The following is a 20,104-nucleotide window of genomic DNA, read 5'->3' as shown; positions in this document are numbered from 1 at the left end:
TTTCTAATATCACCCATACCTATTCCAAATGCAATATACATGCCATCTTTGGCTTGATGTTATCAGGTTCAAGCTTTGGGGCCCCATTGGACATAATATTAGAATGCATCTCCTAACCAGTGATAGATACAACAGTAAAGTGTTGAAAGATGTATTTTCTAGTTTATCATCTTTTTGATCATCATTCCAGTTACAGAGTGACCAGATAAATGAAACCCAATATGCTCTCTGTGATGCCATTCAAAATGGTTTCAAATAGATAACCCTGTCGTATAATATTTTACAAAAATCATTTTTTAAGGTTCATTGCTTTTGAAGAGTGTACTAATTGAGCTGTTTGCTTAATACTGACCACCAATATGTTTGCAGTACTACCTATGTGGGGTATTAGAAAAATTCATTTCATATAACATGTCCCTACCTCCCCCCCCCCCTCCCTCCCCCCCTCTCCCTGCCCCTCCCCCCACCCTGCCTCCCCCCCTCTGTAGCCAAACGGCATTTAATTTCATTTTTTTCTCTTTTACAGTAGTTTTATCTCAATACTTTCATAGTTACTTTTTCAATAATGAAGGCTTCATAGAGGCTAAATTATAACAACAAAAAGCAGATGTGGTCCATATCAAATATGCAGGCTGCATGTTGGGCTGTTTAGAATACAGAAATGGAAATACTGAAAGTGGAAAAAATACTTAGATTATCAATGTCAATTAGCTGAGACTACATTAGAAAAAGTAAGCTAGGTGAAGATGAAGTAACTGCAGTACAAAGATAGAAGTTCAATACAAAACATTGCTGACAGTTGATTTTGGAAGAGATCTAGTTTTTTTTTACAGAAATCATACTAATAAAAGTATTTTTTTTTGACAATGAGACCTAATTTTGATGAAGTACTTTGCAGATTGCTTTGAATATCAGTGGTTGAAAGAGACTAAAGAAAATAAAAGTACAGAAAGATAATAGTTCAGACAGAATTATGCTAGTGTCTTATCTTCCATACCAATATTAATGTTATCAATTAATTTTTGTTTATGCTGGTTTACTATTTCCTGTATCTCTTTTCGGTCTTCTGTAATAATTTTATAGCTACATAAATGACAAACTAGACATATTATTTTGTTTTTTGATCAGATAGATCATTATTAACAAACATTAACTGATTTTATTTTATTCACTGCTTGTAGGATTCTGAAAGATTTATTGATGGACATGACACTTGGTAATGTTTTTGTTCTAAATACAGAACCAGGCTCATTTAATGAAATAATTCAGAATTATGTATTGAAGTTGTACATCATTTGCGTTTGGCTCCCCACTTCTTTTAGTTTTCATTGGTGACATCCACATGTGGAATGTCCAGTAATTGAGAGAGATAGAATGCATTAAACTATTCATCACTCTTGGTCACAAGTGATCCTCTTCTAGACATATTCTCTATGAAATTTAATTGCAATATGTTTCTTAACACATAAGTAGATGTTTGTTATAAACACATCAAAAAAAGTTTTGCATCACCTTGGTTCCGAGAATTCCAGAACCTGCACAGAAAATTGTAATAGGGATCAACATAAACATCATTTCTGCTCTTTTTATAGCTAATAAAAACCACACATCCATGTTGTACCACCATACAGAGAGACCTTCCAAAGTGGCAGTCCAGATTGCAATAGACACTGGTGCCTCTAATACATAGCACGTCCTCTTGCATTGATGCATGTCTGTATTCTTCGTGGCATACTATCCACAACTTCATCAAGGCACTGTTGGTTGAGATTGTCCCATTACTCAAAGGCGATTCAGCATAGATCCTTCAGAAAGGTTGGTGGGTCACACTGTCCATAAACAGCCCTTTCCAATCCACTCTGGCATGCTTGATATGTTTCATGTCTGGAGAACATGCTAGCCACTCTAGTCGAGTGATGTTGTTATCCTGAAGGAAGTCATTCGCAAGATGTGCATGATGGGAATGTGAATTGTTGTCCATGAAGACGAATGCCTCGCCAGTATGGTGCCAATATGGTTGCACTATCGGTCGGAGGATGGCATTCATGTATCGTGTAGCCATTATGGCACCTTCCATGACCACCAGCAGTGTACATCGGCTCCACATAATGCCACCCCAAACCAGCATGGAACCTCCACCATGCTACACTCACTGGACAGTGTGTCTAAGGCATTCAGCCTGACAGTGTTGACTCCAAACTTGTCTCTGATGATTGTCTCATTGAAGACATGTGCGATACTCATTGGTGAAGAGAACGTGATTCCAAACCCGAGCGGTCCATTCAGCATGTTTTTGGGCCCATCTGTACTGCACTGCATGGTGTTGTTGTTGCAAAGATGGATCTCGCCATGTACATTGGGGGTGAAGTTGCGCATCATGCAGCCTACTGTGCACAGTTTGTGCCATAACATGACGTCCTGTGCCTTCACAAAAAGTGTTATTCAACATAGTGGCATTGCTGTCAGGGTTCCTCCAAGCCATAATCCATATGTGGTGGTCAGCCACTGCAGTTGTAGCCCTTGGGTGGCCTGAGTGATGCATGTCATTGACAGTTCCTGTCTCTCTGTATTTCTCCACGTCCGCACAATATTGCTTTGGTTCAGTCCGAGATGCCTGGACATGTCCCTTGTTGAGAGCCCTTCCTAGCACAAAGTAACAATGTGGATGCAATCAAACCATGATACTAACTGACTAGGCATGGTTGAATTACAGACAACAGACAAAATCCGAAGAAATTCTGGTTGTATGTAAAGTATACAAGTGGCAAGATGCAGTCAATACCTTCGCTGTGCAGTGCCGATGGTACTGTTACCGACGACTGTGCCGCTAAAGTGGAGTTATTGAATGCAGTTTTCCGAAATTTGAAACACGAACAGCTGCTAGCATGAGTTTCTTAGAAGTAGATACCTTAGGGTTTGCGAAGCAACTCAAACCGCTTGATATGGGCAAGTCTTCAGGTCCAGATTGTATACCGATTAGGTTCCTTTCAGATTATGCTGAGACAATAGCTCCCTACTTAACACTCATATACAACCGCTCACTCACCGATAGATCTGTACCTACAGACTGGAAAATTGCGCAGGTCGCACCAGTGTTTAAGAAGGGTAGTAGGAGTAATCCATCTAACTACAGAGCTATATCATTGACGTCGGATTGCAGTAGGGTTTTGGAGCATATACTGTATTCAAACATTATGAATCACCTCGAAGGGAACGATCTATTGATACATAATCGGCATGGTTTCAGAAAACATCGTTCTTGTGCAACGCAGCTATCTCTTTATTCGCATGAAGTAATGGCCGCTATCGACAGGGGATCTCAAGTTGATTCCGTATTTTTAGATTTCCGGAAAGCTTTTGACACCATTCCTCACAAGTGACTTCTAATCAAGCTGCGGGCCTATGGGGTATCGTCTCAGTTGTGTGACTGGATTCGTGATTTCTTGTCAGGAAGGTCGCAGTTCGTAGTAATAGATGGCAAATCATTGAGTAAAACTGAAGTGATATCAGGTGTTCCCCAGGGAAGCGTCCTGGGACCTTTGCTGTTCCTGATCTATATAAATGACCTGCGTGACAATCTGAGCAGTTCTCCTAGCTTGTTCGCAGATGATGCTGTAATTTACCGTCTAGTAAGGTCATCTGAAGACCAGTATTTAGAAAAGATTGCTGTATGGTGTCAGGTGGCAGTTGACGCTAAATAACGAAAAGTGTGAGGCGATCCACACGAGTTCCAAAAGAAATCCATTGGAATTCGATTACTCGATAAATAGTACAATTCTCAAGGCTGTCAATTCAACTAAGTACCTGGGTGTTAAAATTACGAACAACTTCAGTTGGAAAGACCACATAGATAATATTGTGGGGAAGGCGAGCCAAAGGTTGTGTTTCATTGGCAGGACACTTAGAAGATGCAACATGTCCACTAAAGAGACAGCTTACACTACACTCGTTCATCCTCTGTTAGAATATTGCTGCGCGGTGTGGGATCCTTACCAGGTGGGATTGACGGAGGACATCGAAAGGGTGCAAAAAAGGGCAGCTCGTTTTGTATTATCATGTAGTAGGGGAGAGAGTGTGGCAGATATGATACGTGAATTGGAATGGAAGTCATTACAGCAAAGACGTTTTGCGTCGCGGCGAGATCTATTTATGAAATTTCAGTCATCAACTTTCTCTTCTGAATGTGAAAATATTTTGTTGAGCCCAACCTACATAGGTAGGAATGAGCATCAAAATAAAATAAGAGAAATCAGAGCTCGAACAGAAAGGTTTAGGTGTTCGTTTTTCCCACGCGCTGTTCGGGAGTGGAATGGTAGAGAGATAGTATGATTGTGGTTCGACGAACCCTCTGTCAAGCACTTAAATGTGAATTGCAGAGTAGTCATGTAGATGTAGATGAGCCGTGTACTTCCTTTCTGTTGGAATGACTGGAACAGATCGGCTGGCAGACCCCCTCCGTCAAATAGGCACTGCTCATGCATGGTTGTTTACATTTTTGGGCAGTTTTAGTGACATCTCTGAACAGTCAAAGGCACTGTGTCTGTGATACAAGCTCTACAGTCAAAGTCTATCTTCAGGAGTTCTTGGTACAGGGGTGATGCAAAACTTTTTTGATGTGTGTACGATGTTATTCACAATACATTTAGCACTGCATAACTTCAAATAAACTGAGAAAACACCTATTACAGTAGTTAAATCACATTATGAAAATTATAAACAAATTCTTTTATTTTTCATATTTTAAAAATATATCTCACTAATTGTTCCTGAATATTCATCCTACTGATGAGTTACCTTTTTATTACAGCAGATGTCAGAACTGTTGTCTAGGAAGAAAGGTCTGTAATAATACTGTTTTCATAGAAGCAATAGAAAATGGCATAAAATTTTGTTGTGACATAGCAGGAAGTAGCCACTGTGATTGAAGTTACTTTTTACGTGAATTAAAGGCCATATTCACACCTAATTATAATACCCTCACTCTTTTGCCTGACTATCTCCATCTGGCTCCACATGACCATGGAGCACAGTTTCAAAGTGTTTACAAAACAATAGTGGAAAAGACTACCGTGAATGTTCTGACACAGTTCTTAGTTCACAGTTAATCATGTTTTAGCAAAGAAGGTAGTATACAGCAATACATCTGTGATACATACCTTCTGTTTTTAACAATTTCTGAAGGAACAGACATTGGTGATGATCTTGCATTTGTACTAGGTTTATGAAATTAACAATTTCCGAACCTTTCTTACATTAGCTGCATTAAATACAAAGACCTGCTGGTGACACATGAAAATTTCTACCATACCATGACTCAATCCTGGATTTCCGCTAGTCACAAGCAGTTATCTTAACCACTTCAGCTATCCAAGCATGCTTCCAGGACTGACACAACTTCCATTTGTCATGCTATCTACAAATCCATCACACACAGCTCTACTTGCATACCTGCCACAGGGGTTTCAAGGAGCAAACCGAATTCAACATTAATATTATAATTGTAATCTTGCTAGTTAACACTTTTAATACTTATTTTTAACAATGTTTGAAGTAACAGACATCGGTGATGATCTATCAGCTATACCAAATTTACAACATTTATTCGCAATTGCAGAACCTAACTGCGTTAGGTATGAAGTTCTTTCCTGTTGGTGACACATGAAAATTTGTGCCACACCAGTACTCGAACTCCATTTTCCTGCTTGTCACAGTCAGTCGCCTTAACCACTTCAGCTATCTGAACATGTTTCCAGCAGTGAAACAAGTGACAAATCCATGTTTGAGTCGTGGTCTGGCAGAAACTTTCATGTGTCATCAATAGGCACACTATGTGATCAAAAGTATCCGGACACATCCAAAAACATACATTTTTCATATTAGGTGCATTGTGCTGACACCTACTGCAATGTACTGCACATCAGTGACCTCAGTACTCATTGGACATCATAAGACAGCAGAATGGGGTGCTCCGTGGATGTCATGGGCTTCGAATGTGGTCAAGTGGCTGGGTGTCACTCATGTCATACGTTTGTATGCAAGATTTTCACACTCCTAAACATTCCTAGGTCCACTGTTTCTGATGCAATAGTAAAGTGGAAACGTGAAGGGACATGTACAGCACAAAAGCGTACAGGCTGACATCGTCTGTTGACTAACAGAGACCGCCGTCAGTTGAAGAGTGTTTTAATGAGTAATTGGCATGCATTTATCCAGACCATCACACACGAATTCCAAACTGCATCAGGATCCACTGCAACTACTTTGACAGTTAAGTGGGAGGTGAGAAAACTTGGATTTCATGGTCGAGCAGCTGGTCATAAGCCACACATCATGCCGGTAAGTGCCAAATGATGCCTTGCTTGGTGTAAGGAGCATAAACATTGGACAATTGAACGGTGGAAAAATGTTGTGTGGAGTGACAAATCATAGTACACCATGTAGTGATCCGATGGCAGGGTCTGGATATGGTGAATGACCGGTGAACGTCATCTTCCAGCGTATGTAGTGCCAACAGTAAAATATGGAGGCGGTGGCATTGTGGTCTGGTCATTTTTTTCATGGAGGGGGCTTCAACCCCTTGTTGTTTTATGTAGCACTATCATAACACAGGCCTACATTGATGTTTTAAGCACCTTCTTGCTTACCACTGTTGAACAATAATTCGGGGATGGCGATTGCATCTTCCAACATGATCGAGGCTCTGTTCATAATGCATGGCTTGTAGCAGAGTTGTTACATGACAGTAACATCCCTGTAATGGACTGACCTGCACGGAGTCCTGACCTGAATCCTACAGAGCACCTTTGGGATGTTTTGGAACGCTGAGTTCATGCCAGGCCTCACCGAATGACATTGGTACCTCTCCTCAGTGCAGCACTCCATGTAGAATGAACTGCCATTTCCCAAGAAACCTTCCAGTAGCTGATTGAATGTATGCCTGTGAGAGTGGAAGCTGTGATCAAGGCTAAGGGTGGGACAACACGATATTGAATTCCAACATTACTGATGGAGGGCCCCACGAACTTGTAAGTCATTTTCAGCCAGGTGTCTGGACACTTTTGATTACATAGTATAGGTAATATCTTCATATATAATGCAGCTAATGTCAGGAAGGTTATTAACTTCATAAATTTAGTACAGCTGCAAGATCATCACCAGTCCCAGAATCAGATTTTCACTCTACAGTGGAGTGTGTGCTGATAAGAAACTTCCTGGCATATTAAAACTGTGTGCCAGGCTGAGACTCGAACTCAGGACCTTTGCCTTTCATGGGCAAGTGCACTACTTGCCCGTGAAAGGCAAAGGTCCCGAGTTCAAGTCTCGGCCCAGCACACAGTTTTAATCTGCCAGGAAGTTTCACCATCACCAGTGTTTGTTTCTCTAGCCATTGTTGACTGTAAGTATTACAAGTCACAATGAGCTAAATGAAGATCATAATACTAAGCTGGATATGTCTGCTTCCCTGTCACAGGAATCCAAACAAAGTTGCAAGTGATGGGTTCATAGACAGCGTGACAAGTGGAAGTTTGCGTCAGTCCTGGAAGCATGCTCAGATAATCAATGTGGTTAAGATGAACAAACATGACAAGTGGGAAATCTCATTTTGAGTACTGGTCTGGCACAAGTTTTGATGTGTCAGCAATTGGTAATATCGAATGCAGCTAAGGTCAGAAATATTCCAAATTTGAATAAATTTTGATAAACATGCCTTTTACTTCACAGGTTGACTTATTGTGTGCCAGAAAACAATAAGGTCTGTTTTAACACTACATCAATTTAGGCTTATGTGCAGTCCCATTTATGAAGAACAAAACATGTTATAATTGTTCATTTTAGTGGAAACTTTGAATCTACACTCTGCGTGCAGCTGTCCACTGCTCCATCAAATTTTCATGTCCCTGAAATATCAGTTAGCTTTGACACATTAGATCCTTAATGATTTGACTGTTAGCTCATATTCCTGAAGTGCATGTATTAGAATGAATGCATAGAACACTATTATGTTAGATCATGAAATTTACTCAATATTTAATCAGTATGTCTGGAATGCTTATTATGATTAAACAACCTTAATAATCTTATTTGTCCAGGAGAAAAGTTAACATTAATAATATTACCACTTTTGTACACAAACAGATAACTATTATATGACCTGAAAACATTGCACAAAGAATTTTGATTTTTAGTTCACACAGTGTTCACTATAATTTCTTTGCATATTACATCAAGATTCTGTACATTTCCTTCTATATTTTAAAGCTACCATTTGCTTAGGACTTCTTGTCATTTTGCTATTCCTTATTCCAAAACTTCTTTCTACCTATATGTTGCTGATTCCCACTAATTTCCCAGTAATTCCTTTAGGTCTCAATTAATTATGTAGTGTATAATTGGATTATTTTAATTTTTCTATCTCTTTTTCAATATTGAATGGCTTGCATTTTCTACTACACAGGTGTTTCTTTTTCTCTTTTCTCTGTAATTTAGTCTTGCAGATAATTCCCTCCTCTTGAACTTGCCTTTTATTCATTGTTGTCAGCTATTTCTTTCCTGTACTTTGTTATGTCTTCTCCTTTCTCCATTTTTCTTCCAGTAGCCCTACGTGTGTTATCTTTTGGCAAATGAATTATTCATTTTGTAAAACAAACAAATATCACTTTGAAATTTATTCATGTTGATCATTTAGTAAAGGTAAACACACGTATATGTTTATGAACTTTATTTCTAATTTTTCTTTTTGATACTCACTCAAAGAGGAAACTTTATTCTAGGCAAATATAGTAAAAACCACAATATGCATAAATCAGTTACCTTGTGGCTGAACCTGAATATGAATTAAAAGTTTTGTCAGTAGTTTAGATTCATAAATCTTATCAGTTTTAGGAATGGGTAGACTTTAACTAATTTATTGACAGGCTGTAATTTGAAAGTCTTTATGAAAGAAATCTGATATTAGAAAGAGAGTCAAGGATTTCTTCAAGCATCTACTAATTCACATTTTCAACATTTGTAAGTTTACCTTTGACAACAGCATTGTGGACATTTTCTTTTTTAATACTTGACTTCTTTTACATGAGAGTAGTTTGTGCTCCTTTCCTGTCAATGGGGAAAATGCTTTGTGCAAGATATGTGGGACAGATTATCATTCTCAGTACAGGTATGGCAACTATTTTGCGTTATTTACACAGGCTGTCAATGACTATGTTCTTGGCCATAGGCATGTTAAATTTCAAAAAATTTTAAACCAGTTTCAGAATTGCTAAAATAAATGTCCACCTCATTCATTTTTGCATATTACATTAAAAATATGATAGAAAATATTAATATTTATGTAAAACTGTAATAAAGAAATTATATGTTTCACAGATATGTTGAATCCAATTAATAGTTGTAAAACTTTCAATAAATACTTGCTTTGCAATTATATAGATGAGATATGACTGGTTCTGTAGTAGTTACCTGATTTTAACTAATTAAATTGGAAAAATTCACTAATACAAATGAATATAATAAAGTAGTAATTCACTTCAAATCCACCTCCTCTCTTTTAATATAGAATTCACAATACCTATGAAAGTCAGCAGAAAGATTTACTACTATGAAATGAAGACTGGAAACCGTATCGCTTTTATGAGATGCTGCTCTGTTATTATTAAAATTTATTGTTTGTTTTCCTTTCTGCAGGGAAATATGCAAGGCAGGTTTTGTTGTTAGCATGCACCACACAAATGAACATAAAGTGTGAATGCCATGCTGATGATCATACCATTACACATGGGTGTAATATTATTCGTTGGCAATGCTTACCAACTGTCATTACATCCATCTTGGACAAGGGTGACTCAGGAGAGCTATACGTATCTTCAGATTGCAAAGATGAAGTCACATTCTTTGGCACTACAACCAAAACAACAATGCCATTCTATTCTAATAAACAACCAAAGACAAACACAAAAGCATATTCTCATCAAAGTCATGAGTTAAAGGCCACTGTCCAATGTGCTGACAAATAAATACATGAAGCATCTTTAACCAAACTCTACAGCTACATGTGTAAATTAAACATACCTGCCATTTACTTATACTTATTGATTATTTGAAGGGTGAGGATTTGACATAGTAATTACTTCAACTTTTCAGCATTTAATAAGCTACATAACATAAATACAATGCAATTGAGGTATATTCAGTACAGCAAATCAACATTTTTCAAAAAATTAGTAATTATATTAAAAATAAAAATATTAATCAACATATTTTTATTCACAGTTGTTTATAGCTTTTTCTCATTCACAATGATAGTACATGATCTCTCTTTGAAACAATACATACCTGCGATGAAAAAGTAGTATCAATCACATGATATGTATTTGAGGAAAACAACAATTGTCAGTAGATAAGAACAAAGTGAATGAGATCAATTGTATTCGTAATTAACTTAGAAAGTAATAAAGATATCATGATACTTCCAGAATAGCAGCACCAATTCACAATGTATAACAACATACTGCACATGTTCAGTTATATTGAGCATCATATACAAAATGAGAATGTCAATAATTGTAGAGTAAAATCTTCAATTCCAGTGTCATTCTGCTGTAAAAAAGTTATTTTGTCAACCCCCATGTTGCATAAACATTTCTTCACAGGAAAGTAATTTATCTCTATCTATGTTCCAAAACTGTTGCCTATAGTGCACAGTATGGTGAAGGCTATAACATACAGGTATCATTTTATTTCAAGCCCATTCCACTTATAGATACATCAATGAAAATATAAACATACATTGTTTGCAATTAGAAGTGTTGCTTGTCTTGTTTTTTAACTGGACAGCTAAAAAATCTACTTATCAACCAGCGACAAAACATGTATAAGGATTAAGAAAATGTGTAAGTTTTCAAAGCTAGTGTCTCCTTCTTCTGACTGAGGGGCTGAAGGGGAAGGAAGAGAAATGAAAGAAAGTTACTGACAAGGTTTAGGAAATGGCGAGAGTCTGGAAAGGTTGCCCGGAATGCTAGGTCAGGGGAGATTTACCAGACCACATGGTAAGTCTTCCCTGATCCGGAGTTCTGGGTGACTTTTCCAAACTCTCAGCATTTTATAATTTCCTAACATCACAAATCATTTTCCCTCAGCCATCTTCTTTCCAGTGAACCCTTCTGCTGAGAAGAAAGAGCCACTGCCCTGAAAGCTTGCACATTTTCTTAACCATATGAATGTTTTCTCCTGCTGGCACTTGTTGAGTAGATTTTTTATCTATTCAACTACATTATATTTTCTAAAATTTATTATTTTTGTTGATAGCCTCGCTAGGACGGGTAGGATGTATGCATGCTGTCTGCAGATGCAGGAGGATCTGGCCACAGTTTTCGAACAGCTGAGTGTGCTTTTGGCTATGGTCAGTCACCTTCAGACTGCTGCCTCAGGGTGTTGTGGTGGTGGAGAGTCTGGCACATTGGATGGGACACTTAAAGTGTCACTTGTTTTGCCCATGGGCTCTGCTTCTGAGATATCGCCTTGTGCACCTAACATGGTGGATCTGCCCTCATGTACGTAATGTGTTCGTGTCTCTAGAGTTGGAGGCCCAGTGTGAAGCCTGGCTGCTGGGCCTCGCCCATTCACCCTGTGAATGGGCAGATGCCCACACATGCAGCAGGGTATAAGCAGGCACATAGAGGAAAAGGTTTACTAGTTATTGGAAGCTCCCATATTAGACATGTTATGAAACCCCTTAGAAGGATAGTGATCGGGGCTGGAAAGAAAGTCAACATGCACTCGATACGTCTGCCGGAGGTCCTCACCTGAAATGTGGAGGCAGTCTTGTCTGCGGCTATTGAGCATGCAGGGTGCAGTCGTCTGCTTGTTGTAGCTCTCGTTGGCACCAACAATGCCCATCGCATGGGTACTGAGGCCATCCTCATCTCGTACAGTCAGCTGGTGGAGGTGGTTAAGACTGATGGCCTCACACTCGGGGTGCAAGTAGAGCTCACAATTTGCACCATTGTTCCCAGACTTAATTAGAGTCCTGTGGTTTGGAGCTGAGTGGAGGGTTTCCACCAAATGCTTCATCAACTCTGTACTAATCTTGGCTGCAGATTGCTAGATGTGTGTTATTGTCTGGGGATTTATATGACTACCCTTGACAGGTCAGGGGTGCACTATGAAAAGGAAGCAGCTACTCGGGTAGCAGGGTACTTGTGGAGTGAAAATGAGGGTATTTTAGTCTAGGCGATAGTCTGAGGTGCTCTGATGAACACTCACCAGTCGATATGCAGGAAGGGAATTCATAAATCAGTAAACTGTCAAAGTATTTGTATCAAAGTCCACAAATTTACTGCTCTTCAGTAAAGTTCTCACACTCAAATTATTCTGGGGACTGAGAGATGGCTGAAACTTGAAATGGAAAGTTTTGAGGTATTTAGTGAGTCATGGAACACATATCACAAAGACAGATTAGAGGACACAGGAGGGGGATGGTTCATTGCAGTTGACAAAAACATTGTCTCTATTGAGGCAGAAATTGATTGTGACATTGAAGTTATCTGGTAACATATAACAGGTGAAGCTGAAATTAAGATAGTCATTGGATTTTTTACCAGCCACCCCATTCCACTGTGACAGTTCTAGAGTCATTCAAAGGAAGTCTACGGTCAATAGCACATAAATACCCAGATCGTGCATACTAGTTGGAGGTGACTTTAACCTACTGAGTATAGACTGGGATGTCTATGGATTCACTGCAGGGGGTACAGACAGACAACCATGTGAAACACTTTTGAACACATTTTCTGAAAACTGTCTTGAGCAGCTATTGGCAGCCCACATTCAATGGAAATATCTTTTACCTTATAGCTACAAACATGTCAGACCTCATCAACAATGCCAGTATGGAAATGAGGATAATCAATCATGATGTCATTATAGCAACTATAATTACAAAAGTTAATAAGTCAATCAAGAAGGCCAGGAGAGGGTTTCTGCTAGATAGAGAAGATAAACAGTTGTTATCATCTCACTTAAGACAGTGAATTGACATCACTTAGTTCCTATAAGAAGGATGTAGAGGAATGATGGGCAAAATTTAAGCAGACTGTAAATCATGGTCTGGAGAGTTACATGCCTAGTAAGTGGATAAAGGCTGGAAAAGACCCAACATGGTTCAATAATGAAGTTCAGAGGATTCTGAGGAAGCAGAGGATGTTGCAATCTTGGTTAAAAAAGGAATGCACAAATGACGACAAGTGAAGGCTGGTAGAGATTCGCGCATCTATGAAAAGATCTATGTGTGGAACGTACAACAGCTACCACCCTCAAACCTTAGCAAAAGATCTGGCAGAGAACCCAAGGAGATTCTGGTCTTATGTAAAATTTCTAAGCTGGTCTATGGCTTCCATTCAGTCCCTTGTTGAACAGTCTGGTGTGGCAGTTGAAGATTTCCAACATCCTAGAAATCATTCACACAGGAGAATTGTACAAACATACTATCATTTGACCACTGGACAGACTCCCATATGGATGACATAGTAATAAGCATCCTTGGTGCAGAAAAACAACTGAGGGATTTGAAAGTAAGTAAGCCACCAGGTATAGATGGAAACTCAATTTAATTTTCCCCAGAGTACTCTACGCCATTAGCTGCTTAACTAGCCTGCATTTATCATGCATCTCTTGTATAGCACAAAGTCCCAAGCAACTGGAAAATAGCACAGGTGACTCCGGTATATAAGAAGGGTAAAAGAATGGACCCGCAAAATTACAGACCAATATTCCTAACTTAGTTTGCTTCAGAATCCTTGAACATATTCTACCTTTAAATATAGTAAATTTTCTTGAGACTGAGAAGCTTATGTTCACATTTTAGAAAGCATCACTCATGTAGAACTCAGCTTGCCCTTTTCTCTCATGATATACTGTGAATAATGAATGAAGGGAAACAGACAGATTCCATATTTCTAGATTCCTCGAAAGCATTTGACATGATGCCCCATTGCAGGCTGTTACCAAAGGTGCAAGGTTATGGAATAAGTTCACAGATATGTGAGTGGCTTGAAAACTTCTTAAGTAATAAAAGCCAGTATGTGTCCTCAACAGTAAGTATTCATCAGAGACAAGGGTATCATCACAAGTGCCCCAGGGAAGTGTGATAAGATCACTGTAGTTATCTATATACAAAAATTATTTTGCGGACAGGGTGGGCAGTGATCTGTGATCATTTGGTGATGATGCTGTGATGCAGGGTAAAGAATGGAATTTGAGTGATTATGACTTAGACAATACTCCTAATTGGTGTGATGAATGCCAGCTCGCTCTAAATGTAGAAAATTGTAATTTAATGTGGATGAGTAGGAAGAACAAACCTATAATGTTCAGATACAGTATTACTAGGGTCCTGCTTGACGCATTCAAGTCATTTAAAAATCTGGGCATAATTTTGAAAAGCGCTATGAAATGGAATGAGCATGTGAGAACTGTGGTAGGAAAGGTGAATGGCCAAATTCGGTTTATTGCAAGAATGTTAGTGGTTCACCTGTATAGGAGACCGCATGTGGAGGCTGGTGTGACCTATTCTTGAGTACTGTTCAAGTGTTTGCGATCCGTACCAGATCAGACTGAAGGATGACATCAAAGCAATTCAGAGGTAGTCCGCTTTATTTGTTACTGGTAGAATCTAACAACACATAAGTGTTACAGAGATGCTTCGGAAACTCAAATGTGAATCACTTCAGGGAAGGTGACATTCTTTTCGAGAAACACTATTGAGTAAACTTAGAGAACTGGCTTTTGAAACTGACTGCCAAATGATTCTACTGCTACCATTATACATTGCACGTAACGATCATGAAGATAAGATACGAGAAATTAGGGCTCATAGGGAAGCATATATTCAGTTGTTTTTCCCTCACTCCATTTGAAAGAGGAATAGGAAAGGAAATGACTAACAGTGGCACAGAGTACCCTCTGTCATGCATTTTACTGTGCCTTGCGAAGTATCCATGTACATGTAGATGAAGATATATTTGTCTTGTTTTATGATAGACGTGAACTTAATATGAAAAAAAAAAAAGAGTAAGATGCTAACATTATTGTTGAACTCTGACTATCACATTGATGGCTACAGCTGCCTCACAGAAGCACTGTCAGGTAAATATCCATAGTTCTCTCTCTCTCTCTCTCTCTCTCTCTCTCTCTATCTCAGAGCTGATCTATGCATACTGAGTTTCATGATGTATTCATGCAAAAATACAGAAAATTTTTATGACCTGTACACACTTCATAATATCAAAAGTGATTTTTGGACAGTGTTAGGATCCTTCTGAAAGTTTTGGAAGAAAGCAATCCAGATTCCAGTCATTTCAGAAATTTACTTTCATACAATCTCAAAACATCCTCATACATCTGTAGCAAAACAGGCTGGGATTCATTCCCATTTTGATTTCTAATTTGCCTATTTAAATGATATTTTTTAGCTTTCTTAATCATCATTAGTGTTAGTGAGAGATGTATTATAAGATAATGCTGTCATTCTCTAATTCTGAGTATAAGATCAGGAGTAACTTTCCTAAATTACATTATCCAGGATAATTTCCTAATTAATTTGAACCATTTCAAGTAACTAGTTCTGCTAAGGCTGAGTTCAATTAACTTACATAATTATTTTCTATCCCAGTCACATTGTTGACATGTAAACAGATGTAATTATTACATTACTGATAAAGGTAGGAAAATAACCCATAGAATTTCTTACAGTATTCATGTAGCTAATTTTCAAAATGTGGCAGGAACATAACCACTTCATTAGTTTCCAGGTAATTAACACATCTATGTATGGTATTGTTTATTTAGCTGTTTTGTAGTTTCACCATCAAGAAGACTTTTTTCAATTGAAACGCTTTTTGTAACATAAAGTTCAGAGCAAAAATAGTTTTTCTGCACCATTCAAGTAATCTGCGATTTAAAATTCTAATTGCAGGTTACTGAAATTATGTACATGACAATATGAACTTTAGTAGTCATTTTTGCAAAGCTATAAGACACTGGGCCTGAAGCCATTTTTAAGTCAGTCTGTTCCAAGATTTTGAATGTGGACAAGGATGGAGCAAAAAATGAAATCTGATGCAAGCACATTGCTATTCTCATCTAATGGCACTCAGAAGGCCACCAAACTGCACATTTCCATTAAAAACTCAAACAACATTGTAATCCCTCTATGATGTGCTCACGGAATACATGCAAAAATACACATCCACAAAAATATACACTACTCAATACTGTTTCTTCCCATTCCATGGAAGGAATGAGCGCTTATGTTGCTCTGTGTGTCTGCAAGCAGTCTAATCTTGTCTTTGCAGTTGACAATATGTGATACAATGGGACTGCTGAGGACTTTACACATCTTGCAACTAGTCAACATAGCAATTGGGTCCTTAAAGAGCAGTATAAAAACATACTTTTTTTAGTTTTTTAAAAATATTATAATTAATTATATACTGTGTCCACAGCTATGTTAAAGCTAAGTATGAATATGCAGACTTTATAATGGCAAAGTGGTCACATTGGTCAGTAGTGTAACCATAATGGAATAAATTATTTGTTTTTAACAACCAACAGCCGATGTAGAAATCATGACTTCAATCTACATGTTATATAAGCATGTCACACCATGCTAAAATTCTGTCATCTTGGGAATCTGTGTATATCAATGTATCTGTTGATCTGGTCGAATGATTACAGACTTTGAGACACACAATGTGAACTAGGAAATAGAGTTTCCTTTCTCTGTTTGACAATTGGTTAGGGATTTTCTCTGATCATAACTTTCCACGTGAGCAATTTTCTCTGCTCATAGCTTACCACTTGAGGGGCAGCCAACAACCCTGCTGTCAATGATTCTATGGTGGGTATCCACCTACATTTATTTGAGGATATTGTGAGAATTTTAGGGAAGTGTGGTTTATCTATAAAGGAGGCTATGTATAGAACACTAGTGCAACCCAGTGTTAGAACCCAAATAAGGTTGGATTAAAAGAAGACAGTGAAGGAATTCAGATGCATGCTGCTAGATTTGTGTAGGTTTGATCAACATGCAAGTATTCCAGAGATACTTTGTGAACTCAAATGGGGAGCCCTGGAGGGAACATGATCTTTTCTTCAAAGAACACTGTTGAGAAAATTTAGGGGACTGGCACTTGAAGCTTATTGCAAAACAGTTCTACTGCCATCATCATTCATTTATGTAATGACCTTGAAGATAGGGTAAGAGATATTAGGGCTCGTGTGGAGGTATATAGATAGCCACTTTTCCTTCAGTCTACTTTTGGGTAGGAATGAATTGTACAGGTACAAAGTACTCTCCACCACAACTTGGGAGTATTTATACAGATGTAGATGTAGAGGTGGCACTGTGTGCAGTTCCATGTCAACAGGACAGGATAGAGGGTAATAATGACATATATCATCTGAGCAAGGCATTGGGGAGGCAAGTGAACAATACTTCCATGTCACAGTAGTTGATATAAACAAATTCCTAAGAGAATCTCCTTCAAGATCCTAGGAAGCAAACACATGGATTTGATGGCAGAACCAACTGTTGTAGCATTAAAATTTAATGCTATCACATTTAATATGGCAACACAACCATCACACACTAAAATCAAGGAAGATCATATAGATTCAAACATATAACCAACTAGTGAAGCATTAACTGTAGAACAGGAACCATCACACTGTAAAAAAAAAAAAGGGGGGGGGGGAAGATAAGGATGTTGTAACTGCAGAACCAGCTGAATTATACCCCCCCCCCCACACATGCACAAGCGTGCACACACACACACACACACACACACACACACACACACACACACACACACACACACACACACAAAATTCATTAAAGTCCAAAAAGCAATTATCAGCAACTTCAATGAGAAAAAGAGAACAAAGTCAAACAATAGAAGTTTAGGATGGAGTGACAACAATATTATGAAAAGGATAGATTGTGACTCACTGTATAGAGGAGACACTGAGGCACAGAGAGCACAATAAAAAGACTGCTATACATTTAAGCTTTTGGCCAAAAGGCTTTCTTCAGAAGTAGAAAACAAACACATTCACACAAGCGGAGCACACAAACACATGACCACTGTCTCTTGTTGCAGTGGCCAGACACAGCAGCTGCAGACAGTGGTCATGCATGTGTGAGGTGTGCAACTATGGATTTTGTGTGTGTGTGTGTTTCCTTACTTGGGAAGAAGGCCTTTTGGCCAAAAGCTTAAATGTATAGTGCTCTTTTTGTTGTACTTGTCTTTCACTCAACATCTCCCATATATGGTGAGCAGCAATCTATCAATGAATGAATGAATGAATGAATGAATGAATCCTTTAAAATAATACTGTAGAAAATGAGAACAATTTGAGAGGAAACAACTGAAGACTGTAAAGGTTATGACCAGTTATCCACTGTTTGTAGTGGTGTACATGTAAGACGGTGGCTGCTTGAGGCATTCAGCACAAAGAGGTATAGAAAATATTTTCCAGCATGCCAGTATGTTCTCTGTTTCTGTTCACATCACATGCTCCAGACATTGCCTTCCTTGGTAAATGACAATGCTGCAGTAAGTGGCACACTGAGCCATTGTTTCTGCTTCTGAATCTCCCTATAAAAATTTATGTGGTTGGGAAACTTTTGCTGTCACTTCTTAACATAAGGCTTGTTGTGTTTGCTTTATGCCAACCACAATGAAGAGTACAGTGGCTAAGTATTGTCACCATACCTAAAATAACACAAAAAAATCAATGCTAAATGTTCTACCACAATATGCATGCTCCAGTCAGACATGCTGCTGCCTGAAGCATCATGTGGTACACTGCTCATTGCCCCAGAACCTGCCTTCTTATGTGCACACCACTAGTATAAAAGATTTTTTATGTCATAAACAATGAGAGACATTCAAGTCCTGTGACTAAACATTCAATACGCAGGCAACAAATACTGAAAGTAGACATGCTCCTGAGAAAAACAGAATCAGATCTTTAATGCGTTATTGAGTATGGGCTAAATGAAGCAGAACTTTGCAATCTGATAATAAGAGACCATCATCTGATTAATTCTTCCCACAGACCTAAAACTAAGGGCAGAAGTGTTGATATATGCAAAAGCAAAGTGGGGTAGTCTCCAAGATATTGAGTACTGTAAATACATAAACTTGCCATCTTACATAGAAAAAGGTCTTGAAATTATTAGTATAATGAATGAAGAACTAGGAATTTTCTACTTATATGGTTCTTCAAGTGCTAAAATTACAATATTTCCAGAAAAATTAATATAATTATTATTTACATTGAAAATGAAAGACATTATAACACCTGGAGACTACACCAAAGACATGGGCAATGAATCAGAAACCAAAATAAGAATCACAAGAATCATTACTACAGGGCAGAACGAATATAACAATAAATTTAGTAAAAAGACCATAAATAACTGAAATTTTATTATGATAATTAAAACTGACACCATAATCACAGAAAGAACAAAAATTACTAATATCTTCAACAACAATTTCACAGACGCTCTACAAAAATTATAGTGTGAAAGAAATCATTAGGGGTCTGAGCATCCTAGAACACTTGAGTAACCATCCCAATCAATGTTCATGGAACCAGTGAGAAAACATAAACTCATAAAAACCATCCAGAGACTAAAATCCTAAGTCTACAGGAGAGTATGTGACTGGGGAAATAGCTGAAGCACTTTCAGATGTAGCAAACTGCTCATTCAGAGAAGGGGCATTTCAAGAAAAATTGAACAGAAACAAAGTATTGCTAATATACAAAAAAGGTGACAAAGATCACCCAAATAACTACAGGTTAGTAAATTTGATACATGGTTTCTCAAAAATATTAGAGGTGATGATGTTCAGTAGATGGATGAGATTCCTGGAGGAACATAATATTCCGATTCTGGTACAACACAGTTTCCAAAAATTGAAATCTACAGAATCAGTTACATATAGCCTAAGAATATTTGTTATTGATGCAATAGACAAATGGAGCTCTATATCTGGTATAAGTCAGTATTTCTCTAAAGCTTTTGACACAGCCATCC

General features: G+C 38.1%; 1 protein-coding gene across 1 annotated transcript in view; it reads right to left on the bottom strand.

Moving 5' to 3' along the window:
- The window catches only part of LOC126248502 (protein unc-79 homolog), an 875,350-nt gene that overhangs the window by 327,136 nt on the left and 528,110 nt on the right, over window positions 1-20,104 (bottom strand). Inside the window, exon 35 of the mRNA XM_049949540.1 lies at window positions 9,808-9,897. Within this exon, the coding sequence (XP_049805497.1) occupies window positions 9,808-9,897 (90 nt within the window). The remainder of the gene's footprint in view (window positions 1-9,807; window positions 9,898-20,104) is intronic.

This window comes from Schistocerca nitens, chromosome 3 (genome assembly GCF_023898315.1).
Source record: "Schistocerca nitens isolate TAMUIC-IGC-003100 chromosome 3, iqSchNite1.1, whole genome shotgun sequence".
Classification (NCBI taxonomy): domain Eukaryota; kingdom Metazoa; phylum Arthropoda; class Insecta; order Orthoptera; family Acrididae; genus Schistocerca; species Schistocerca nitens.
Note: the sequence above shows the minus strand (reverse complement) of the source record. Positions and strands in the feature narration are given on the sequence as shown.